Here is a 27,309-nt window from a genome sequence, read left to right on the forward strand (position 1 = left end):
AAACCTATGCCTTACCTAAAAAGTATTCTACTTTATGCTTGATTAGTTTCCCCAGGTCCAAGGTGTATAATTTCTTGATGCACATTTTAAGAATCAGCTGGAGATGCTTTCCTTAGGTAATGGAAGTCACATTTCCCCAGGCCAACATCCAGGCTGGCAACAGATGCATCAGAACCATCAGAACCAAGGAGATTATTCAATTCACATTTAAATCCAGCCAAAGAAAACAGAGCTTACAAAAAAAAAAAAATTAAGTGTCCGAAGAGACTGTTTTGGCAAATATGGTTTCAAAAAATACAAGTCATTAGCTTCTTAATGTGGAAGTCGGATTTTCCCAATGAACAATTTATTACTGGCAAAGTATTCACCAAGCTCTGCCAGTAAAAAAGGGGGAAATTGTTGGAAAAGTGATCTAGGCACACAATTCCAGTTAAGTTATAAATGCAATATGTAATTTAGTAAAGACTTGCGCTGCACTATTATGACAACAAACGTTAAATCAGAATCAATTATCTGCCACATTTGGAACACAACAGTATTACTCACTGAAAAGTCTTGTGCAAAACTTGCTTTAAAAGGAAAAAAAAAAATCAGAAAAAGCCAGCAGGTGTTCCAGGAACATTCGTTAATAATGAGATCCAATTTGGAGATCAATTAATGGGTCAAAAATCTAGAAAGAACTTTAGATATCGTTTTATGAATGAAGGGACTGAGATCTCAAGAGGCAATACGGTCAGAATATGGTCACATGGGATTGAGTGACAAAGCTAAGAAAGTATAGCATGATGCATCCAGAAGTACAGGGTAAAGATCTGGGTGTCCTCGGAGGCACCTGAATGGTCTCAGAGGTAAGTGGTTCCTGGAACTGTAGTCATTCTTGCATCTCACAGAAGGTAGTAATCCAGGGGTGAAAGAAAAAACAAATGAGACTAAAAACCAAGGTACTGTTTATTTCCCTGTGCATTGGTACTTGTGATTTTTAAAAGACTTTGTTGGCTTCTGTTTAAAGCAGTTTATATCAATTAAGCCGTTTTAATTGCCTCATCTCTAAAGTGGATTTACAGGGATGTGACAGGAGAAGCAAGGCCAATTTTAATATAAAAGTAGCACACTCCAGGAGACATCTAGGACGCGGGAAGAGGAAGTTTTCAGGGTAGCTTACAAAGAAAGCTAGAAAAGATTGTAGTCCATCCTGATACCCAGAAAGCCTGAAATGTTTTTTTTAAGTTTGTGTTTGTAAGTTATAGGATTTTCTGTGTCTTCCAAGTGATCACTACATTGGAAGTCAGAAAATTCAAACATCTATACAAATGGAGAAGCTAAAAGAGCTTGAGAAACACACTCACTGTCTTCTGAGAGAGAATGGCATGGTTCTAAGTAATACTTCAGGAAGGAAGGAAAAGCAAAGATTACAAGAGGGTTGAGGGCCTAGTAAGCGTTAAGATTTTGGAAAAAGATGAGAAACAGTATATGCGGGATTACAGGTATACGACACTGCTTATGTACAATGGAGATAAGACAATCTCTTCAACAAGTGGTGCTGGGAAAACTGGTCAACCACTTGTAAAAGAATGAAACGAGAACACTTTCTAACACCATACACAAAAATAAACTCAATAAAGATCTAAACATAAGACCAGAAACTATAAAACTCCTTGAGGAAAACAGGCAAAACACTCTTCGACATAAATCACAGCAGGATTCTCTATGACCCACCTCCCAGAGTAATGGAAATAAAAGCAAAAATAAACAAATGAGACCTAATTAAACTTAAAAGCTTTTGCATAACAAAGAAAACTATAAGAAAGGTGTAAAGATAGCCTTCAGAATGGGAGAAAATAACAGCAAACGAAGCAACTGACAAAGAATTAATCTCAAAATTATACAAGCAGCTCATGCAGCTCAATTCCAGAAAAATAAACAACCCAGTCAAAAAATGGGCCAAAGAACTAAACAGATATTCCTCCAAAGAAGACATACAGATGGCTAACAAACACATGAAAAGATGTTCAACATCACTCATTATCAGAGAAATGCAAATCAAAACCACAGTGAGCTATCATCTCACTCTGGTCAGAATGTCTGTGATCAAAAAGGCTACAAACAATAAATGCTGGAGAGGGTGTAGAGAAAAGGGAACCCTCTTACACTGTTGGTGGGAATGCAAACTAGTATAGCCACTATGGAGAACAGTGTGGAGATTCCTTAAAAAACTGGAAATAGAACTGCCGTATGACCCAGCAATCCCACTGTTGGGCATACACACCAAGGAAACCAGAATTGAAAGAGACACGTGTACCTCAATGTTCATTGCAGCATTGTTTACAATAGCCAGGATGTGGAGGCAACCTAGATGTCCATCAGCAGATGAATGGATAAGAAAGCTGTGTGTACATATACACAATGGAATATTACTCAACTATTAAAAAGGATGCATTTGAATCAGTTCTAATGAGGTGGATGAAACTGGAGCCTGTTATACAGAGTGAAGTAAGTCAGAAAGAAAAACACCAATACAGTATGTTAACGCATATTTATGGAATTTAGAAAGATGGTGACGATGACCCTATATGCGAGACAGCAAAAGAGACACAGATGTCAAGAATAGACTGTTGGACTCTGTGGGAGAAGGCAAGGGTGGGATGATTTGAGAGAATAGCACTGGAACATGTATATTACCACATGTGAAACAGATGGCCAGTCCAGGTTCAATCCATGAGACAGGGCATTCAGGGTTGGCGCACTGGGAAGACCCTGAGGGATGGGATGGGGGTGGATGTGGGAGGGAGGTTTAGGACGGGGGACACATGTATACCCATGGCTGATTCATGTGAATGTATGGCAAAAACCACTACATAATGTAAAGTAATTAGCCTCCAATTAAAATAAATTAATTAATTCACAAAAAAACGGCACTGCTTATAGAGCAGCAACTCAAATTTTAAATGACAAAAATATAAAGACAATTAAAAACAAGAGAAATCATATTACTGCCCTCATATTAGTGTCCTGCAGCACTGTTAACTCCCTTTTGAGTACAGAATGGTTATTTTGGGGATCTTAGGAGTAGATTTATTTTTTACTGTTGGTATATAGAGATTTCTTTCAGAAAGACAGGTTTTCTGCAGACCATGCTCTCTTTCCTTTTTTTGTACAAACAATTCCTTAAATTCTAGAATGCAGGCTTCTAAAATTCAGCTTTAATAACATGTAGTAATGTTTATGGTGAGTGACAAACTACTTAAGATCATAGTGAAGTTGCTCAGTCGTGTCTGACTCTTTGCAACACCCCATGGACTATAGCCTACCAGGCTCCTCCCTCCATGGGATTCTCCAGGCAAGAGTACTGGAGTGGGTTGCCATTTCCTTCTCACTTAAGATCATAACAATAAGACAAAGTAAAACTCATTTGATGAATTATGCTGATATGGTCTTTCTCTATGTTAATAACTAAATTTTTAGTAAGTGGGTAGGCAAGAAAATCTTACTCTCAGAAATTGAGAAAAAAAATGGGCATTTTAATGAAAATCTACAACCTTGTTGGGAAAGTGAATCATTTTCTAGTATTGATAAGATAATTTCTAATAAAGCTACCCTCTAGAATTAGCTGGGGTTAGGCTCTGACATCAAATTTATTTTTCTTTCTTATATTCCTTGCTCTCAGTCACTGTCAAGGAACTGAATCATCTTGGAAGAATAAACAACTGTTTAGAATAGGAAGGTAAATTACTATCCTGGAGTACAGAGATACAAAGCTATCTAGATTATTCCCATGCTAATGACAGAAACTGAAGGATTCAATGCCACAGATTGCAAAGGGTCTCTAATGACTCTTCTCCACTTGCGTGAGGTGTTTTCTAAAGGAGGGTGGTATTGTACTTTAAAGCTATAGTTTTGTAAAGACAATGATAAAGGAACCACAACTAGCTTATGCACATGTTGCTGAATCATATTTTAGGGGATGACTTATGACACTGGAATGATTATACTCCTGGAAAAGTGTTAAGTAATTTAGAAGAACCAAAATTATGCTTAGCAAGACCCACAGGTATGATCAAGGGGCTTTAAATTGAAATCAAAGGATAAGAAAATTCCTCAACTAAAACTCTGAGACTACGAACAATCACAACATTATAGGACAGAAAAATAAAGTAGAAGAACTATCAAGTTAAAAGATATAAACAAATAGAAAACAAATCCAACCACCTAAAAAAAAGTGTGTGTGTGTATTTGTACATAGCAAACTTGAAATTTCAAAGTAAGTAAATTTCAGGGACTAACATTAGTGGGAAGGAATTCATGAATGGCAACTGACATTTGAAAGGAGTATGTTACAATGTTATATAATGGAAGGCAGAAGATACCTTTAAACCAAAATTCCTTTAAACCAATTCATATAAACTACATGGAGATTCTTGAACATGGGATAAAGGAATCATCAAGCTAAGTTAAAATAAGGTAAAAGCTGTATTACCAGAGGGGACATATTTTTTGGTTGCCTGATCAGATGGAGGATTTAGGTCAAGTTTTCCTGAAACAGGTTGCAAACAAACACAAGGATAAGATACAACCATGATGGGCAGGTGACATTAGCTCTTTATATGTACTGGCAGCTTTAATTTCATTCAAATCAGAGCATGTGACAGACTCCTAAGTTACCTTGAAAACTGCTAAGTTAAGTTGAAAACTGCTGCTGCTGCTGCTAAGTCACTTCAGTCGTGTCCGACTCTGTGCGACCCCATAGACGGCAGCCCTCTAGGCTCCTCTGTCCCTGGGATTCTCCAGGCAAGAACACCAGAGTGGGTTGCCATTTCCTTCTCCAATGCATGAAAGTGAAAAGTGAAAGTGAAGATGCTCAGTCATGCCCGACTCTTAGCGACCCCATGGACTGCAGCCTTCCAGGCTCCTCTGTCCATGGGATTTTCCAGGCAAGAGTACTGGAGTGGGGTGCCATTGCCTTCTCCCGCATCCTTCAACAAAGGAAGCAATGAGAGGAACTGATTTAATGATTTCATACTTAAGTTTAAACAAAAAGCCAGAACTGAATGATGATGCAGAAGTGACAAGAAGTCTAGAGTGACCATGCCAATGGAAGACAATTCTGGGCTCTGTCAAACAAGCTGCCACATCTGCAATTGGATGTTTTGAAGGTAACTCATGATATTCTTAGGAGACAGGAAAAATAGTGGATTTATAGATAGCTTAGTAACTGTCATCTGAAGAGTAACGATCAGCAAGTTCACATCAACCTTGAGGGTCTATCTTTGGTTTGGGTCTATAAAATATTTTAAATCAATAACTTGAAAAAACAGGACATTTATACACTTCCAGTGGATACAAATTGGGAAAGAGTTAATATGCAGGATAAAATAGTACATTCAACAAATACTGGGACTTCCCTGGTGGTCCAGTGGTTAAGACTCCACACTTCCACTTCAGGAGGTGGTGGCTTGATCCCTGACTAGGGTAGTATGATCCCACATGCCATTCAGTGTGGTCAAACAAAAACAAAAAAGAACAACAACAAAAAAACAGATATTGATTGAGCAACCTTATAAGCAAGGTGTTAAAGTGAATATAAAGATTGGTCAAGGCATAGGTCTTTTGCTCATGATTTTCTTTTCAACACAGTAGATAAAAATATTTTTAAATTATCAAGGAACAAGATATGAAGTGATAAAAAAAAAACAGATAAAGTGGTTGAACAGATAAATGAAGGGAGACATCACCTCTGGCTTTATATGTCAGTGGGTTCAGGATCCTAGGTAATTTAGTCAAAGTGTTCATAGGAATGTGTCAGATGAGCAGAATTTGGACAGGTAGTGATCAAGAGGAGGATCGAGATCCAGAGGTGGAAAAGCATGGAGCTTATATTGAGAAAGTTTTGTGGTTTTCTCTGAAGAATGAAATGTAGGACAGGGAGCAATAGGATACAAAAGTTGGGTAATAAGGTTCTGGGATACAGGTTGGCACAATGAACTAAAAACAATAAAATTAAATTTAACTTGGATGAACTTATAATTTCAAAGCAAAGATGTTGGTCCCTGCTTTCTTCTTGAAAATTATTACCCCCAAATACTAAGGCAAAAAAGAAATAACATGAACTCCAATTTTAATGACTAAGAGGCATCCATGAACCACAATAAATGGAAATTAAAAGCAGATAAAAGAATGATGACTTAGCAGAGCAAAGGAAGGCCAAGTCCATGTGCCTGAAGAGGAGGATACCACAAAGAAGCAGCACTTCCAGAACCCTGGAAATGTTTAGGAATTAGAAACACCCGTACCAAAGGCAGGAGGCAGAGGACTAAAATCAAGAATGTTGGGTTAAAAACAGCAAAAACATTGAGGCAGAAGAAATTGAACTCCTGCTCATGGCCACACCAAACAAAAAGGATGCGCTTGAGCTAAGAGCCAGGTACCACTATAGAATAAGATAATTTAAAAAACTATAGTTTTAAAAAATAGTTTAAAAAATAAGGAAATAGTTTTGAAAATAAGAAAAACAACAATTTACTGCTTCTTAAATGTTTTTAGATAAAAATTACTTGAATGATGTTATAAAACAGTGTAAAATATTTGTAAACAGTTCTTAATCAGAAGAGCATTTTCCAAAACACATATGCTCTGGCTCCAAGTCCCAACTGCAGAGATTCTCGTTTAATGGGTGGGAAGTAGCAACCTGTATCCAGAAAGTTTCTACTCTGAAGACCACTGAGCTAGTGTAAAAAAAGTAATCTATCACCAAAACCTATCAAAGGTTAAACTGGCATTTCATTTTCATTCATAGGTGTATCCTATGTGCCTGGTATGGTTCTAGGATCTGGGAATACTAAAGTAAACAAAAAATTCCCCACCCTTGTGGAGTTTATATTCTAGAAGCAGGAGAGACACCAATAATGTATGTAAAATACGTAGTATTTTGCACATAATTGAATGGTCATATGAAGAAAAATACAGTTGGGAAGGAGTCAAGGGAGTGGGACCAGAAAGAAGGTAATATTGCTGCAAATATTTGAAGTAATAAAAGGAAAAAATGTTAAAGATATTTGGGAAAAGTGTTTCAGGGAGAGAGAACAGATGCAATGGCCCTGAGTTAGGCAACTGTCCATCGATTTATTTAAGGTACACCATGGAGGCCTATAGAGCTGGAGCCCAGTGAGTGAAGATACAGAGATTAAAAAGGTAATAAGGGAGCTGAATTGTACAAGATCTCACAGGCCTGTGAAGGAGTTTGACTGTTATTCCTAGTGAGATGATAGCTATATGATTAGAAGAATGAATATGTAAAGAATCCATTTACAGATATACAGACAAACATATATGTTATATATGAGATTCTGGAAAGCAGTGAAAGTTGTCTAAGTAATTAATAACAAAATAAAAATGTCAAGTGGTGTCTGGAAACCTTAGCTGGCTAAATAAATCTAGACAATACTTAATATGGTACTTTAGAACAAGTGTTTAATAAATATTTGTGGAATAAATGGACAATGAATTTACACTGAAAAAGGAGATTGAGAGTTTTTCAAGTTCTTGTAAAATTTGAGGCAATGTATTAAGAATATAACAGTTACCCTAAGATTGGGTCTTTTATTAAATATTTCAAGGTAGTCTTACAGATATAAAGCAGATTTTACTATTTCCTAATTATATCAGTTAGGCAAGAAGAGACTAAATAAAAAGCCTTTCAGAGTTACTCTAAAACTTTTGAGTTTTCTTTTGTTTGAAAGAGTCAGAGACATAGTTTTTAACAGTTCATATTTTAAGCTTAGCTTAAGCTTTCATCGGTTCTAGTTTTAAAAATTCATTCATCATGATTCACACTCAAACTAGTGCCATTTTATCTTTATTAGTTTAAAAAATTTATATATTTTCACTCCAAAGTCTGTTTTTCTCTCCTCAAAGCCTAAAACCCAGAGTTCTGACTGCCAATGAAGAATTTTGAAAGTGACAAAGCCATTTCTTCTGATAGTTAGAAAAAGTGAATGTACTTTCTTCTCTCCACTGTCACCACTGTAGCTTCTCAATAAGCCAATCTACTCTTTCTGGTTGTCAGACAGTCTTTGTTTTTAAATAATTTTGGTGATAATGCCAAGGTCAGCAGAACTGTTCTTATTTAATGTTAGTATACTTCTTGTGCCTGATAATAAAATTTTACAAAAGCATTACTTTTTTGATCAACTGAAAAAGGACAGTTAGCTCCTTCCACTGCTGTAATAGGACTTTCCACAGGAATGAAAAGAAACTAACTTCTGCTGTTACAAAACAGCAAATATTGTTATATTTTTTTGTATCATACCATGTAATGATGATTTCTTAGAAAAATTACCCATTCTCAAGTCATAATATTAAAAGCATTACTTTATATGCCAAGTAACTTATGCTCTTTTCTGTGAACCAAACTATTGATAGGTGAAATTCAGAATAAAAATACACAAAAAACCCATGTGTTAGAATATAGGAAATTAAGCTGTGTGATGTACTAAGTGAATAATTCACTTTCATTCTTCTGATACATCCAAGATTTGCAAAGATTATGAAAGGCAAAAAGTTTACATAAATCTATATCAAACTATACTAATTTGAAGTGTGAGATCAGTTTTCATTAGAAAGATTTGACTTTTGCTTACTCTTTATCAGGGCATTCATTAAACATAGGAAAGAAGTAAGAGGATAGAAAACTTGGTCACTTGGTTTAGCAGTTTACTCAGATTGAAAAAATAACAATGAAACCTCCAGGGTTAAGAATTTCAAAGGAGGCTGCAAGACAGAGAAGATAGACCAAATCAGCTTACCACTTGAACCATTTTGAGATATCTGGCATATCTTGGATCCTTGGCTACAGTTAAGATATTTTCTGGTGTTACTTCACTTTCCTGTGGTCCAGAGTCTTGTAAACTGTTCTGCTGTAGAGAGCATGGTGTATAAATCTTTAGACAATTCACAAAAGGGGTCCATCATGTTACTTAAAAGGGATGTTTCTTTTTATTATTCTAAAGCAAACGATATCAGAAAAAATCATATTCTAAATTTAAATACCAATAATTTAATTACAGGATATATGTTTCCAAGTATTTACAAATACTTAAATAAGATTGCAGAGGAAGTTACATGTAATGTCAACACTATATTGTTCCCACAAAAGTGCAAACATATTCAAGGCATTAAAAGTTAAAATTCTGCTTTACTTGTCCCTTGAGTATGGATACAAAACATGAATTATTGATGGACCTATTATTTTAATAAAACTTTTAATAAAGCTAGTAAAGCTATTTGATTTGTCAATTGTTCAACTCCAGTGGACAGAAAATTGGTTTTCTAGGTATCTATACCATCTACACAATTATACTTCTCATTCATTGAATAATCTTGTTCTAAGTGGATATGGCTATTCTAACATCTCTAAAGGCAAGGCCTGGAGAATTTGTGGAAGAGAAGCTCATTTCTCAAACAAAATTATGTTTATATATATTTCAGCTACTTATGGAATTATTAATATTCTCCAAAGAGTGGTTAAGATTATAAATACTACTTATAATGAAGAATTTGGGTAAAAATGGTTTCATCATATAGGCAGTTCTCAACTTTGCATGGTACCGTGTAAACGGTAACTCATCCAAACTGGAATCCTATCTTTATTTAAGTACAAAGCCAAGACTGTCTGTATATAGTTCTTGATTTTTCTATCAACTTAAACATTTATAGTAAGTCCACTCAGTGACTTACTGTATGTTAGCATTAAGGGTAGTTCCTTAACTGAATGATATCAATTTTATGTCTGCATATCTCTGTTGAAGTACAAATAAATAAAAAAATATCTTTCAGTATTCATAGTTATTAGAATATAAATTATATGTTAAGGTTTTCCCCCAGATAATTCAAATATAGATTAAATCTCTTTTAAATGCTGAAGCAAGTAAAATATCCCCAAATTCTTTAGGTTACTCCAGTTATACGACAGTGTCAAGTGTACAAAACTGCATATATGTGTGTGTGTGTAAATATGTATATACATATACACATTTATCTGCACATTGCATTAATTACAAAACATCGAAAACATTTAATTAAACAAAAAATTTCAACAAGACCCATGTATGCTTTTAAAAAAATAAGGACAATAAACTCATACAATAGCACAATGGAGCAAATGGTAATTACATATAAGACCACTAGATTTTAAAACTCAGCCTTTAACTTCAGCCTAATAACCAAGACCTCAACAAGGTTTAATTATATCAGGTCTTAAACACCTTTGCTATTTGTATGACCCATTAAATCTTCTATCGTATCTCTCAACTGTCCTTCATTTTATTCTGAAATTAATCTCAATCTGTACAATTAGATGTTCTACTGTGAGTAATGATAAGATCTGAACCATGAAATTAAAGGTGCAGAAAAATCAGAATGCAAACCTTGGGTCTTTGACTCATATATAGATTGGAGATTGCAATGAATGGATGACTTAAAAAAAAGTTCATGATTATCTTTTAACTGATAAGCAAGTTGACTGTAATGTCAATGGAAATTCTGTGTTAAGCAATACTTCAGTCCATTTCAAAATATTTTATATAAAATATACCAATTAAAAACAATGGAGAGAAATAAAGAGTTGATTTCAATATTAAGAACATACTGAACAGTTATATTAAGCCAATCAATACACAACTTTACCATATTTTTTAAATTCAGGAAGCCAATAGTACTTCATAAATCCTCCAATGAATTAATAACTATTTTTCAATAAAATTGCCAGAATATCAAGTAATTCTGAATTTTAGATATTCAGTTGTGATTACTTATAATCAATTTTTTGAGACTTTAAATAGGCAAGACCAACACAATTGTACAAGTTTTAAATACATATTATATATGGGCGTGCACAGTAACACCTGGAAAAGTTAATACTGAAAGTCAGATATCATTTTATAAATTTCTAGAAATATAATAATGGCTAGTATCCACCAAAGAATACCTACTAGGTAGAATGGAAACATGTAATAGCTTTTACATATGCCTTGTTTTAGAAAAAGGATGGTTTATCTTTAATTGATAAAACCTTGTAAAGTTAAAACTCCTCTAAACATTTGAATTTATTTTTGTATATTATATATATTCCAGTGATCATCACAATGGAATTTGTTATATTAATTAATGGATGTTAAATTTTCTAATACCTAATTGTTAAGTAAAGCGAAGTGAAGCAAAAGTCATTCAGTCATGTCTGACTCTTTGCAACCCCATAGACCTCTCTAGGCCAGAGAAGTCCATGGAAATCTCTAGGCCAGAATACTGGAGTGGGTAGCCTTTCCCATCTCCAGGAGATCCTCCCAACCCAGGAATCAAACTGGGGTCTCCTGCACTGCAGGTGGATTCTTTACAACTGAGCTATCAGGGAAGCCCTAACTGTTAAGTAAACAGTCATCTAATTCATCCACCGAATATACAATATTTCTAAATTATAGCTCCTCCCACACAGAGCCTTGGACCACATGTGCTCAGTTGCTCAGTTGTGGCCGACTTTTTGTGATCCCATAGACTATAGCCCGCCAGACTCCTCTGTCCATGAAATTTTCCATGCAAGAATATGGAGTGAGTTATGTTTTATGAATTCAACACAGGTGCTAGAGACAGTGCAGTGTAGGAGATAAGAGATAGGATTCTTGACACCAGATTGTTTGGGTAAAAATTCTAGTTCTTACATTTATTGTCTGACCTTCAACAAGTTAACCTCTGTGTATCTCATTTGACATACCTGTAAAGTATTAACAGAACTTATAAAAGTATTTACTTCATAGGGCTGTTGTGAGAATTAAATGAGTTAATTTATAAAAAGCACTTAACACACCACACATACAGTCAGAAACCTTTACATGGGAGGTATTATAATCACAGTCAACATCATAATGATCTAAAAGATATCCCATAAAAAGTACCTCCAGGTACAAATGCAAAATTCCATATACATAGGAAGTCTGTTTGTTTGGTATTACTTGTTAGACCACCATTTTAGTGATTATCTTATTTTGGATTTTAATACCTCACTGAGATATACTAGCAATTATTCTTAAACAATGAAGAATTTTTATTTCTTGAAATAAAAAGTAATACACAATTTAAATTTTTACAGTGCATAAATGAACATTAAAACATAAGAGCCAAACATAGAGTGCAGGCCTTACAAGGACGCTGATTTGAACAAATCAACTCCCCAAACACACTTTTTGAGACAAGTGGTGTTTCTTAGATTAGGACCTCTCAAATTTCAAGAGCCTTCAAATCACACACGGATCTTATTAAAATGAAAATTCTGACTCAGTGGGTCTGGGGTGGAACCTGAGATTCTGTATTTCTAACAAGTTCTCAGGTAGGTTGCTGGCCCATGGAGCAGAGTTTTGGTAACAAAGAGTTAGATATTATCAGGGAATTATTGCTCATTATATTGTATATGATGAAGGCATTGTGGTTATACAAGAAAATGTCAGAACTTTTCACAGATGCTCAGGGAATTATACATGGGTGAAAAGATATGATGCCTGGAATTCACTTCAGTGACAAAAAAAGACAGATGAAGCAATTGCAACAAAATCTCAACTGGTGAATCCAGGTAATGAGCACTTGGTTAGTCACTGAATTATTCTATTTTTATTCATGTGTGAAAATGTCATACTAAAACATTTAAAAGACACATTTCTTACAAGAACCAAGAAAAAAATTTCCAGAGGGAACTTGAAGAAAGTAGTTAAGTCAAGATTATTCCTAGTCCTGTATAGGTCAAATTTCTGTTTTATAGGCAAGAAAAATATTAACTTCAGGAAACTGTTCAGAATAACAAAATGAAAAGCTAATAACTTTTTTCAAACTGTATTTTTTATCTTAAAGTTTAAAATATTATTAATCAAGTGCTATATTTTTATTTAACTTCTTTATTTGAACCTGCAGATTTGGTCTATCTGGTTCACCCAAGAAGAGGTGCTCATGCTTCCCGGAACTTAATTACATACCTGTGATTGCTCTGAAGTGGCTTCAGAATGTGTTCCATTTGTGATCCTAGTGACATTTACAGGAGATACTTCAAATGTGACATCATCTAGGCCCGGGATAGATGATAACTGAGAGGAGAAAATTAATGTTGGTATATGAGGATAATATTAGATCTTTAAAGAGTAAGTTTCTAAGTATGTGTTGTGTTTCAAATAGTTTTCTTAAGTTTTAAAGCTATAGAAGTGGTTTCATAAAATCTCATCTTTGGTTGAAATTCTCCATGCCATAAACTACTTAAAAGTGAAAGGGATTGACAAATAAAACATTTTTGAAGAATTTTTCACTAATCTAATTTAGGTTGTCACCATTCTTTCTCAGGAATTATTATTTTTTTAATAAGGAATCCTAGTGTAAGGAATGAGAGCATGGGCTTTGGAGTCAGATTGCCAAGGTTTAAGTCACAACATATGTTGCTGCTGCTGCTGCTAAGTCGCTTCAGTCGTGTCCGACTCTGTGCGACCCCACAGATGGCAGCCCACCAGGCTTCCCCATCCCTGAGATTCTCCAGGCAAGAACACTGGAGTGGATTGCCACTTCCTTCTCCAATGCATGAAAGTAAAAAGTGAAAGTGAAGTCACTCAGTCGTGCCCGACTCTTGGCAACCCCATGGACTGCAGCCTACCAGGCTCCTCTGTCCATGGATTTTCCAGGCAAGAGTACTGGAGTGGGGTGCCACTGCCTTCTCCGACAACATATGTAACCCTGTGCAAATTTTCCTAGGCCTCAATTTTCTCACCTGTGCAGTGGGGGATAAGAAAACTTACATCCCAAATTTGTAAAAAGATTTTGATTAAATATATTTTGTTCCCCTTCAAAATGTGCTCTGTAGCACATTTTAAGTTTGAATAATCTGGGAAATGAGAAAACTCTTGCCACATGTTAACATATGATGCAGCTTATTCTTTTCTTCTTTCTTTAGTAATATCACTTTATGTTACTACAATGTGTTAGTTTCCATACATAAAAAATGAGCATGATGTCAGTGGTTAAGCATTTTAGGTTGGATTTCCAAGATCCATGCAAACATTCTTTTCTGATTTCATTCTGGTATCAGTGACACACATCTGTCAAATGTTTGGCTAACTTTGAGGAATTAACTCTATGGTCATGGAAATAATTAAGGTTAACCTGTCCACATGGCAACTTAACTTGTGACCGTGGACTCTAACTTAAGAATTCCACAAACATTAAAATAATATACATATTCATAATAAAGAATAATGAAAAAAACAATGGCAATAAGATCTAAAGCAACAATATTCATTGAAAACTGTTGACTGATGACAGTATTTAGCACATTGGCTATGGCCCTAATAGTTTCAAGTGGGTATGGCTGCTAAGAAACTATTTTGAACATGTTCAAGGCCAAATATCCTAAATTACAAGCTAAAGAAATGTTCTGAGGGAAATACAGTAGCTGAAGACCACAGGAAGATGTAAAAGCATAAATCAGACATTCTGATCCCTATGCTAGAAGATATTAGTAATTTCACTTCCTTCAGTTCAGTTCAGTCACTCAGTAGTGTCCAACTCTTGGCAAGCCCATGGATTATAAATAGTCAATAAATATTTTTTCAGGTCAATTTTTTTTGATAAAAGAACAAAGTCACAAAAATATATTAGCATCTCCATTATTTTATATACAAGAAAAGCACACAAAACCTGCAAGCTTTCAAACTGAAACAACCTTCTATTTTTGCTTTTATATGACAGTTACCTTTTGTGATATCTGACATCAGAACTGGTACTACTCACTAGCATTTAATATATTTACAAATGGAAAATAGCTGAGATTTTCTCCAAATTTTGTTCTGGAGACATGTAAAGTTTTACAGAACTTTTTCCTGTGTTATCAATGACTACTATTAAGATAATTGTGAGTTTTCCATTAAATGAAGCAAACTATACAACATTCAATTTGTTAACATGTTACTCATTATGTTTCTGATTAAATAATGAAAGAAACCTTGACCCACGTGTATATTTAAACAGACTCAGTTAGTGGTTCATAATGAAGATTATTTCCTTTGCAATTATAATAAATTAAACAAATGAAAGCACTGCACCACATCATGGATGCAGGAGCTAAGTTGAATTCATTCCTAAATACAATTAAAGTTAAATGCAACTGAGAAAGTTGATATATGTACAGCAAGTTTATCCTATAAATTATTCAGAAATACAAACCTTTGCATCTAAAATATTGAGAGTTGTTTCAATTTGCTGGATTCGAAGAGAAAGGTCTGCTAGTTTCTGAAAAAGAAAGAGTAGAAACAAAAGGATAAAGTTAAAAACTATGGTTAAAATATTTGTGATTTTCTAATATACTACTCTCTTATTTACAAGAGTAAGAATTGAAACTCAAGTATTCAATTATCTTTATTAGGATGTTTCATGGTTATTTTATAAAACTGTATTCATAGAGAAGCTGTTACATTTTCAGTCTTATGAAACTCATTATCAGAGCCACAATCAATCACTGGGACCAGAATGTAAACTCCTCTGAAGACAGAGTTTTTTATTCACTGTTATACCCCTTGTGACCAGAGCACTACTTGACACTTAACAGAAGCCTGATAATTACTTGTTGCTGAATGAAGGAATTCTTCATAGAACACAGGATTAAAAACTAGCCCCAAACAGAAAGGAGCAGGGTCTGCCTTTGTATATCACTTAAACACAGAAATATATACAACTAGTCCCAAATTCAAACTTTCCAAGTTTGAAAAGAAGATGAAATTGGAAGATAAGTAGTTAATGTTGGGAAGAATTAAAACAGAGGAAAAAAAAAAAAAGAATACTAAAAAAACAAAAGGAATCAACCAACCATTAAAACCCAAGATAAACCAGAAGCAAGAGCTTACCATGCTCTAGTTATTCTGTACCATTAAATTAGCCATATATATGTGTTGTGTGTTAGTCGCTCAGTCATGTCTATTTGCAACCCCATGGACTGTAACCTGCTAGGCTCCTCTGTCTGTGGGATTCTCCAGGCAAGAATACTGGAGTGGGTTGCCATGTTCTTCTCCATTTTAAAGTATGCACTTGATATCATTTATAATCCCATATGTTTTATTTTATGCATTTAAAAACATTAATTTCATTTCACTAGACTGCCAAAGGATCCACGGCAAAATTAAGAACCTCTGCTTTTCAAAGATTATTCAGCATAATAAATGTTTTTGAGTCTGTTCCCATGTAATTACTGTTATAATACACATAAATATGTACTTTCTAAAATGCCACTGTCCCTTGACAAAATACACCTGGTTTCATCTATGGGCTGCTAAAGCGCATTTCTATGATGTTTATGTCGTCTGCATTTTCCTTCTAAACTCCTAGACCACCAGAAAGCAGGTTTCTTAGTCTTGGCTCTATAGACTGAGCTCAATTGACCGGCTCTATTTTGGGCTGGATAATTCTTTGTTGTAAAGGTCTATCCTGTGCACCATAGGATGGTTAGCAGAATCTCTGACCTCTACCCACTAATTGCCACAAAAATTCCCCAACTGCAACAATGAAAAATGTTTCTAGACATTGCCAAATGTTCCCTGGTTGAGAACTACTACTCTGAAGTGTAGATGACTATGGATATAAGTAACATGATCAATAACAGTAATTGTCCCCACCTTTGAAAGTTTCAGCAGAGAGGAAACAGAAAGGTATGTCTACTTTCCCATCCATCCTCTTTATAAGTATTTAAAGCAAACCTGAAATATCTTGAGTTGGGACAACAGGGGAATTTACAAGGTTCCTAGTTTTTCAGATAAAGTTGAAGAGTTCTTGATGCACCACCTACTTATTTGCAAGGCAGTGCATTTTACTCAAGTGGAAAAAAAAAGAGGAAGAAATATGGAGCTAAAAGTTGAACATGGGAAAAAAAACACTGTGGGACTTCAGGTTTGTAAAATATCCCATTTGCAGATCCGGTTCTTTAAAAGAGAAACAATAAGTCATTTTGGGTTGAGTATGTCCTAGAAGCCAGAGAGGGAAGCAACTGATGGTTTTACTAAGCTTCATCTGACACTTAAATCCAGCAGTTGTAAAAGTTTTAAAAGCAGTTGTAAAAGTTATAGCAGTAAATAGGGTTTTCAGCAAAACCTTATTTGGTTTAAGGTGAAGTCTGATGGTGGGCCTAAAAATTGGACATAAAAGATAAGCACTAAATTTTTTTTTTAGGTCATGTGAAAATTCTCAGAGCTTTTGCTTGTATTTAAAGTTGTTGTTTTTTTTTTTTAAAGAAATGTTTTACAATATTTAGAAATGACTAAAATCCCAGTATTCTAGGCATGTTACAAGTCTGAGTCAAATATACCTGATTGCCCTGTTTGCTGAATACCTTTAACTTTAAAATTTACAATAAGGTTAAACTTCCACTCAGTCTTATCTGTGCTATGCGCAGAACTTGAGCTGTTCTCCACGTACTTCCTATTTAAAATTTGTAATCCCTGTCCCTGTGGACTGCCACAAGATTTTGATGATTAGGACCAGAATAGAAATGCTTACTGGAGACTTGTGAGGGAAGAGGAGACGGACCCTGAGTAACTCTGTAACTTGGGTCAGATTCAACTGCTTTCCTTTCTCCATCTTGTAACTTTTCTCCTATCCTGGTTCTAGTCATTAGAAGAGTTACAAAGTAGTTCAGTATCCAGAAAGTTTTTTAAAAGCTAACTTCTTCACTTTTCTCTTTATCAAAGAATTCTAAAACCAGTATTAGTGATGAAGAAAGACCCCTATTGATTTCAAATTTAATTTTCATTTGAGTTTAGCTGTGACTGAAGATACTGTTTGGGTTTGGTTCAAAGCAGATTAAGTGAAAAAGTTAAAACAAAAAAACCCCCAAGAGCCTCTCCTCTCACAAAAAAAACCAAACAAACCAAAACCCACCAGGTTTTCTTTTCCCTCCAGTTCACTTTAAGTTCAAAAAGTAATAGCTGAAGTTTAATTTTTTTTTTTTTTGGAGGGAAACAGAGTGGTTTTGGTCCTTGTTTAAGGCTTTAACTAAACAAAGACCACAGGTTTAATAGCTGCTATAAACAAACAACAACCCAGTTTGGAAACTGATCTTAACTTGGGAGAAAATGGCCCTTCATGTATGAATATGTATATTATATCCCTGGAGTTTATCATATAAAAGACATTTTATTAAATAGAAATGGCATGGTAAAGAAGAGAACACAAATCTAAAAACTAAATTTTGAAATAGCTATAAAGAAGACAGTGTAATCTCTCACTTGAAAATGATATAAACATGCCTCTTATTCAATTAGATGGTGCAACAGAACAGAAGATTGCAACCAGGTAACAGATCAGAATTGGAATCCCAGCTCTTACTTTCTAGCTGTTTGAATGTAGGCAAGTAGCTACTGCAGCTATAAATACTATGCCCTCAAATATATGAAGAGTGCATGAATAAATGACTAAGTAAATGATTTAAGCCTTTCTACATCTCAGTTTCTGTGTTTCTAGAAAAGAGATAATTGGACCTTTCTTAAAGGTCTGGGCTGTGATAATTAAGTACACGTAAAGCACTTAGCACAATGCCTAGCACAGAATAAGTACACAATAAATATTATTGTCATCACACCAAGTAAAAAGTCTACAATTGACATAAACATCCAAGATGAATGCTACAAGCTGAATTCTAAATGAGTGACAGTCAATCCTAAATTACCATCCATTAAGGAGAAAAAGGCAATTAGCTACTTTTAAATTTCATGAATTTTTGTCAACAAAGTTTTTTTCTGGGGTTCAAGGAAGCAGCAGGAAATAGTGATATAGTCAAAACAGTTGGAGGGGGGTAGTTGAGAGAGGAACAGAAGGGAGGAAAGAATGAATCATGACGCTTTGATAATGGATAAGCAATCAACAAGATAGTTTTTGTTATACTCTATCTGTATGTGTGCTCAGTTGTGTCCAATTCTTTGAGGCTCAACTCTCAGAGACCTGACCCTTTGATACCCTGTGGACTGAAGCCCATCAGGCTCCTCTGTCCGTGAGATACTTTGGGCAAGAATACTGGAGTGGGTTGCTATTTTCTTCCTCCAGGGGATCTTCCCCACCTAGGGATCAAACCTGTGTCTCCCGTTTCCTGCACTGCTAGCAGATTCAGCTGAGCCATCGGGGATTCCCCACAGAAGGGGTATTTAATTTTGAGTGGTCACTGAACTTTTGTAAAGTAGAATTTGCAAGCTTATGGAGAAATACTGTCCTATCTGTGTGGGAATTTTCTCTAGCCTATGGACTGAGCACAATGATTTTAATATATTAAAGTATATATAAGTGTATCCTGTTCTTAACACAGAATAATGGCCCCAAGGACATCTATATTCCTACACTTTATAGGCAGCAACCATCCCTCTATGAACAGTCTCATTCAAGGACTGGATCGTGGGGGATCTCAAATGATGAACAGTAATTTCAGCACTCAGGTAGTTCATGACCCCAAAGTGGAGCCCTAAGATTTTACATGATCCTCAAGTATTAAAGAAAACTGATCAAGAACACCTTTGGTTTTAGATGACTGTCCCACTTCTTTGTCCTCTTTTTCTCCTTTCTTCAAACCAATTTCAAGTCATGCTTCCCATTTTCCTTCCCACTCTCTTTTAGTTTTTTGTTAAGACAGGTGTCCCTGGATATGGTACCTAACCTGTCACTGGGCTGTGTGTGCATGCTATTGTTTCCGACCCTTTGCGACCCCATGAACTGTGGCCCACCAGGCTCCTCTATCCACGGGATTTCCCAGGCAAGAATACTGGAGTGGGTTGCCATTTCCTAGTCCAGGGGATCTTCCCTACCCAGGTATCAAGCCCATGTCTCCTGCACTGGCAGACAGACTCTTTTACCACTGTGCCACCTGGGTCATTGGGTTACTTGATCCTTAATTCAAAACTCATTTGCAGAAAGTATTTTTACTTCTATCATGATATTTGATGCCCAAGTTATGTTTCTAGGCTACCTCCCCAATCATCTTTTCCATGAAGCAATGTAACATAATTTTAATAGAAACTGAAACAGTATATATTTAAAATGCAATCCTTAGGGTAAGAGAAACTTCAAAATTTAAAAAAAAAAGTTTTTGTGAAATCTGGAAACTGCTTTTGTTGTTTAATCACAATAAACCTTACTGAACTATTTCACAAAGCCTCCAGAAAGTTCATTCAGCAGAGATGAGCTGTAGGAACTGACGGTAATAGAATCAAAGAGGATTTAAGCTATGTCAACACAATAACTGGGGGACAAGAGGTCATAGTACATGACTGCATACACCATAATTCTTACTTTACTCATTTGTTACCTTCTAAAGTGCAAGGTGACATTGGGCCACTCATTCAACCAGTATCAAAGGACCTACCTCCTCACAAACTGTAGAAAAGCGGTTGAGGAACTGTACAGTGTGCACCACAAACTGGTTTAGAAAAGCCACCGTTCTTTTCTGTTGAATAGCTGGCACCTGTTTTACGTAAAAATAAACATGATCCGTACAGGCCGAAACGTACAGCACGAAATCACCTTGATATTAATAATAAGGAGGCGTTCTCCTGTGTGATAGTTACTGGAAGTACTGCGAATAGTCATTAACTTGTTTTCCTAAACTGTGGGGGTGGGGTGTCCAAAATGACAGAGGCTGCAAAGTTTGAGAACGGGTTCTGGATTCACAGATGCGAACTTTCGCAGGTAAAGGGAACACACACAAACACACGAAAAACTGGAAGGGCCAAATATAAAAGAGGTCGGAACAAGTAAGAGTTCTTACCCTTGAACATAAGAACTCGTGACTCGGGAAGGGAAGGAGAGGAGAGGCAAACTACTCCCGCCCCACCTTAGAAGGTTCGGGAAGGACCCATTTTTAAGGTGAACTGTGGAACCCTCCCTCCCAAGAGAGGGGGAAGACGCACAGGCCAGGGTTGGGCAGAGTGGTGGGGTCTTTCTGGGAACCCAGAGTCCCTTCCCCATCCTCCTCCCAGGTCGCCGAAATCCAACTCCATCTTTACAAACCTTAGTTAGGTCTATGCCTGAGCCCATGAGAGGAAGCCCATCCTCATCCATCTCCTCAGCGGGCGGGGGACTCAGGGCTCACCCCCAAACCCCTCCCCAGCCAGGCCCGCCCAACGCGGTAATAGCGTCCGAACGCCTCTCCTAGTCCACGCCTCCCGGTCCGGGGAAACGCCGGAAGGAAACGCCTCCTCCCGCCAATCACTCGGCGCCTTCCAGAGAGCCGGCCCATTCGCACGGCATTCTGGGAATGGTAGTTCCAGCTCCGGATTGTGACGTCAAACAAGGCGGGGTCGGGTGGAGCAAGGCTGTAGTCTAGCAGTCTTAACTACCTACCTCCAGTCTGCCCCCACTCCAAAATAAAAAAGTAAACCGTGGGGTCTGTTTGAGTTTATCCCTGCTTAGTCTGGTGTGTTATATATGCAGCTAAGTTATTCGTTAATTTAAAAAAAAAAAGTGCCAGATACTATGCTAGGCCTTGTGGTGAATACAAAGATTGAATGAGGTTTAGCATACGTATCTATATAGAAAACTATGCATTGGAGAAGGAAATGGCAACCCACTCCAGTGTTCTTGCCTGGAGAATCCCAGGGATGGGGGAGCCTGGTTGGCTGCCGTCTATCGGGTTGCACAGAGTCGGACACGACTGAAGCGACTTAGCAGCAGCAGCAGTAGAGAACTATAGAAACGTTATCCTAAGTCGGACGATTGACAAAAAAAAAATTTTTTTAAGTGCTCTTTAAAAAAGAAAAGAAATATAATGCTATGAGATGTAATTTCTAGTTAACAGAAAAGTGGGAGTGTCTCTCCATCTCCTAGGATCCTTGATCATTACTGTTCATCAATCATCCATAGCTCCTGACAGCAGTGCCACTCACAACTTAAGTGAATTTCCAGGGCTGTTAAAAACAATATCTAGAAGTTTTGGACAACTGCCAGAAATCCTGTGGAATATATAATCCTTCCTCTAGAGTTTCTCTCATTGGATTTCACTTATTGTACTAAATTCTGGAGACAAAGCAAGTAAATTGTAATGAATACTGATTTGAAGAGTCAGGCATTTGAAATGCCACCTGCATATAGCCATTAAATTAAAAAGTCTTTAAGAATATTTTAATAGTTATCTTTGTTTTCATAGCAGATAACTAGAAAGTCACTTTTATCATGAGTCAGTTCTTAGGTAGGGGAAATGAGAAGACTGTGTTCCTATTTCTTTGTTTTTCTTTCTGCTCTGCTTCAGGATGAACAATTAGAGGAGTATAGTATTGGTTCAGCATAGTGGGAAAATAAATTTAAATACCCCCTACCCTGCTCCCCACTTCCTCCAGGAGTGATGCTGTGCTTAGATCTCTCAGATGTGTCCGATTCGTTGTGACCCCATAGACTGTAGCCAGCCAGGCTTCTCTGTCTGTGGGGATTCTCCAGGCAAGAATAGTGGATTGCCATGCACTTCTCCAGTGGATCTTTCCAACCCAGGGGTCAAACCCAGGTCTTCTGCATTGCAGGCAGATTCTTTACCATTGAGCCACCATGGAAGCCCAAGAATATAGGACTGGGTAGCCTATGCCTTCTCCAGGGGATCCTTCTGACCCAGGAATCGAACCAGGGTCTCCTGCATTGCAAGCGGATTCAATCATCTTTTGGGATTTGGTTAACTAAAGGAATTCTAGCCTCTTTATTCATTCTAGGCTAGATATAACCTAACCTAGTGAAGAATCCATTGTTTTAGGCTCCTTCTCTTAATTGTGCCTACAAAGTTGGGTTGTAGGCTTTTGTAGGCAGTAGTCCCTAAAAAGTGGATTACCTCAGGAGAAGATATCTGGATATATTTACAGTTGGGGGGTGCCCAATAAAACAGCATATAGCCTAATGATTAAGAAAACTTGCTTAGTAGGGGGGAGGTCCTTTTGCTATGTTGTACCCTGGGACTTTTAACTTATGTAGTTGATGAGTGATGATTGAATGGTAATTACCATTGAAAGAATGTTACTTATGTTTCCCAAGAGAAGGGGACCCGTGATGCCACACAGGTTGTAGGGGAAACACCAAATTTTGGTTGGGAGGAAGACAGAAGCAAAAGCCAGGGGAAAGCCTATTCCATATCCTTTATTGTGACTTCTGTGGTTGAAAGGCAAGGCAGGACAGGAGAAGCAAGTGAAGGCTGGCTGGTGTGAATAATTGGAGTGGGTTTAGGGCACAGGAGTTGTCCGTTTTGTCTGTACCTTGCCCTGGGTTAAATTATGGCAGGGGAAATATTGGCTTGGTGTAAAAGTTTAGATAAGGAGGTGGTTGGGGGTAATGGTCTCAGATTGGTTGGTTGGTGTTTATGGCAGGGGAAATATTGGCTTGGTGTAAAAGTTTAGATAAGGAGGTGGTTGGGGGTAATGGTCTCAGATTGGTTGGTTTGTGTATGAAAAACGTGCTTGCAAGTAAATTGTTTGACTAACTTTGGGAATTAGCTAGTCCTGGTAGATGCTTGTCTTTCCCAGGATCTTTAAGTTCACATATGTCAGAGCTTCAGGGATACAGAAATTTATATATATATATACACACACATAAATATAGTGTTATATATATAGTTACATATATTTATGTATAATTATACATATAATTAATATAAGTTTATGTGATGAATATGTGCTAAAAAGACAATGACAGAATCCAAGAAAACACAGAACACTCACCTTTCAGGTAACAGTTTCAGAAAGGTACCTCATTTCTGGATCTAGAGCCTTATTCAGTTTCTCAAGAAGTGATCAGAGGGGAAGGAGTAGCTGCCTGGCTATGGAAACCATGGGGAGGGTATTTAGGAGACAGAGTCTTATCATCCCTTATCCAGACTCTCAATTAAGCCTCCTGTTTTAATAACTCCTAAAACATTGCTTTGCCAACAAAGGTCTGTCTAGTCAAGGCTACGGTTTTTCCAGTAGTCATGTACGGAGGTGAGGGTTGGACTGTGAAGAAAGCTGAGCACCAAAGAATTGATGCTTTTGAACTGTGGTGTTGGAGAAGACTCTTGAGAGGCCCTTGGACTGCAAGGAGATCCAACCAGTCCATTCTAAAGGAGATCAGTCCTGAGTGTTCTTTGGAAGGACTGATGGTAAAGCTGAAACTCCAGTACTTTGGCCACCTCATGCAAAGCATTGACTCATTGGAAAAGACTCTGATGCTGGGAGGGATTGGGGGCAGGAGGAGAAGGGAACGACAGAGGATGAGATGTATGGATGGCATCACCGACTCAATGGATATGAGTCTGAGTGAACTCTGGGAGTTGGTGATGGACAGGGAGGCCTGGCGTGCTGCAATTCATGGGGTCGCAAAGAGTCGGACACGACTGAGCAACTGAACTGAACTGAAAACATTGCACCCCACTTCTGAAGAACTGGTGCCCCCCATCGAAGTGTCTTCTAAACTGTCACTTCTCTTTTAGTCCACAGAGCAACTTGCTTTCATCACTCATTTGATACCTATCACATTGTGACCATGTGGTATTGTTAACCTCTTTGTAATTTCCTTGAGATCACAGGCCGGTTTCAATTTCTTTGTTGTTGTTGTTCAGTTGCTCAGTCGTGTCTGACTCTTTGTGATCCCATGGACTGCAGCACGCCAGAATTCCCTGTCCTTAACCATCTCCTGGAGTTTGCTCAAACTCATGTCCATTGAGTCAGTGATGTCATCCAACCATTTCATCCTCTGTCATCCCCTTCTCCTCCTGCCTTCAATCTTTCCCAGCATCAAGGTCTTTTCAAATGAGTCAGCTATTCGCATCACGTGGCCAAAGTATTGGAGCTTCAGCTTCAGCATCAGTCCTTCCAATGAATATTCAGGATTGTCTTCCTTTAGGATTGACTGGTTTGATCTTGCAGTCCAAGGAGTCCATTTCTTTATACGCTTATACCTATTACAGAGCCATGCACATGATAGCAGAATCTGCTTATTTTTAAGTTAAGAATTTATTATTAAAAGTGAAATATTTATTTATGGAAAACATAAAGAAAAAAGCATAGGAAGGAAGAATGTAACCCACAATCACTCTTCTTAGAACTAACCATTACCATTTTGATAGAACCAAGGTATTTTTATCTTGAATTCCTAAATCAGATTTTTTTCTTTTCCACATTGGTGGGGGTATTAATGAGAAAGGCTTCAGTCATTAGCTTTGTACACCTTCTATAGTACCCTGTCTTCTTCACAGAATAACCTTCTCCATTTATTAAAAAAAAGGGAGCAAATGATGCCACTATCAGCTGCTTCTAATTAATCTCCTCTGGTAGTTTCAGTGAGTGACTCAGCACCTGGACTCCTTAAAGCAGTCAGGTTATTTTGAATCACAACCTCATAAAATCACTTAACACTACTCTGTAAGTTCAATGTCAACATTTCTTCATGTAGCCTTGTTTCGAGAATTCAAAATGATGATGTTAGAACCTTTTCTATTACCCTTTAAAAAATGACTGGGCTATGAGCCAGTTAGTCTAGGAAAGTGGTTCACAATATTTTATAGCATGAGAAGCTGTTTTTAATAGAAAAATATATATTGAGGAGCCCCAGATTATTGTGGCTTGATATTTAATATTTGCTAAATAAATACATATACATTGTTGAGGATTTAAAGTGAGAATATTAAATGGAAATGGGTTAACTATATTGGAAATCCATCTTAAAATCCCAAGTTTTCATTCAAAGATAGTATTTCAATTCCTTTTATTTTCTAGGCCAGGTCCTGCTCATTTTCCTGTAATATATCCTGCTTTAGAAAATCTTGCCTTACATATTACATAGGCAGGGATAAAGTATTCTAGCTTTCATCTGAACTCGAGCCAAACCTTGGGTCACAAAATAGTTATCAAGATGACAGGCACACCTTGATGTATCTGGGAACTTTTTAACCCTCTCAAGAATTCTGAATTAGATCTTCAAAAAGCCAATGTCTTTGAACTGGAGGGAAGGCCTTATTGGCAGGCTCATTCCTTCTACTGTTAATGGGCGTTTTGGGGGAGGAAGTGGGAAATGGCAGGACGCTTTAGGTCAACGTCTGTTAGAATTATGTGGGCAGTTTGATTTGGGGGCCATCTATGTTATCTTAGGACCCCAGGAGTTCACAGTTTCCAAGGAAGAAGAGGATTATTATAGTGGTAAGATGATTGAGAAACTCTTCCAATACTTTCATATTCTCCCAGTTGTTTGCGATCAATAGGTTGGGAAGCAATGACCCAGGGTTTTGTAAAGATTATACATACATGCAAACATATCTTAGTTACTGTGGTAGGTGGGTAGAATGATAGGGAAAGGAATAGGTCAAAAACACTGATAGAATTTCATAATTGCTCCATGGGTCCAAGTACATGGGTTAATGTACTTGTGGTGGGGAGGCCCAGGATGGGGTGAGACCTCTGAAGCAGCTAGCTGTATATATGATCAGGTTTTGTACTTTCCCAGGGAAATCTCATTAGAACTCTACAGATTTCAAGTGAAGGATGCTCCCACAAATGTTCTCTTTAGTATATAAATTCGGAGAGAACGGAGCAAAGTTAGCTGTTCACAACACAGCTTGAGGCACTTGTGTCCAACTTTCAGGAGGATCAGTCCTACAGAACATTTAGCAAAGTATCTAAAATGCCAGAGAATTTACATCTTAATGGAATCCTCTCCCCCACCCCCTTTTTTTGGTAGGCTGGAAACCAAAGTGAGGCAAGCTATTATACAATAATAATAAAACATGGGCCTCCCTGGTGGCTCACCTGGTAGAGAATCCACCTGCACTGTGGGAGACCTGGGTTCAATCCTTGGGTAGGGAGGATCCCCTGGAGAAGGGAACAGCTACCCACTCCAGTATACTGGCCTGGAGAATTCCATGGACTATTCCATGGGGTGACAAAGAGTTGGACACAACTGAGTGACTTTGTATCTGAGTTATTTTATCTGTTATATATAAACACTGTTGTTGTTGTTCAGTCTCTAAGTCATTTCTGGCTCTTTGTCACCCCATGAATGGCAGCACTCCAGGATTCCCTGTCATTCACCATCTCCCAGAGTTTGCACAAACTCATGTCTATCAAGTTAGTGATGCCATCCAACCATCTCATCGTCTGTTTCTCCCTTCTCCTCCTGCCTTCAATCTTTCCCAGGATCAGGGTCTTTTCTAATGAGTCAGCTCTTCACATCAGAAGGCCAAATTATTGGAGCTTCATTTCCAGCATCAGTCTTTCCAGTGAATATTGAGGATTGATTTCCTTTAGGATGGACTGGTTTGGTCTCGTTCCAGTT

General features: G+C 37.1%; 1 protein-coding gene across 2 annotated transcripts in view; it reads right to left on the minus strand.

The window, feature by feature from the left end:
- The window catches only part of WASHC3 (WASH complex subunit 3), a 56,412-nt gene extending 35,093 nt beyond the window's left edge, over positions 1 to 21,319 (minus strand). Inside the window, exons 1-5 of one of the 2 annotated variants that reach the window (XM_069585174.1) lie at positions 21,046 to 21,319; positions 20,402 to 20,500; positions 15,235 to 15,300; positions 13,008 to 13,115; positions 8,799 to 8,909 (exon numbers count right to left, since the gene is read on the minus strand). In XM_069585174.1, the coding sequence (XP_069441275.1) occupies positions 8,799 to 8,909; positions 13,008 to 13,115; positions 15,235 to 15,300; positions 20,402 to 20,500; positions 21,046 to 21,096 (435 nt within the window). In that variant the 5' untranslated portion in view covers positions 21,097 to 21,319. The remainder of the gene's footprint in view (positions 1 to 8,798; positions 8,910 to 13,007; positions 13,116 to 15,234; positions 15,301 to 20,401; positions 20,501 to 21,045) is intronic. The other variant, XM_069585175.1, reaches the window with a different exon arrangement.
- Positions 21,320 to 27,309: the final 5,990 nt, after the last annotated feature.

The sequence above is a fragment of the Ovis canadensis genome, chromosome 3, assembly GCF_042477335.2.
Source record: "Ovis canadensis isolate MfBH-ARS-UI-01 breed Bighorn chromosome 3, ARS-UI_OviCan_v2, whole genome shotgun sequence".
Taxonomy (NCBI): Eukaryota; Metazoa; Chordata; class Mammalia; order Artiodactyla; family Bovidae; genus Ovis; species Ovis canadensis.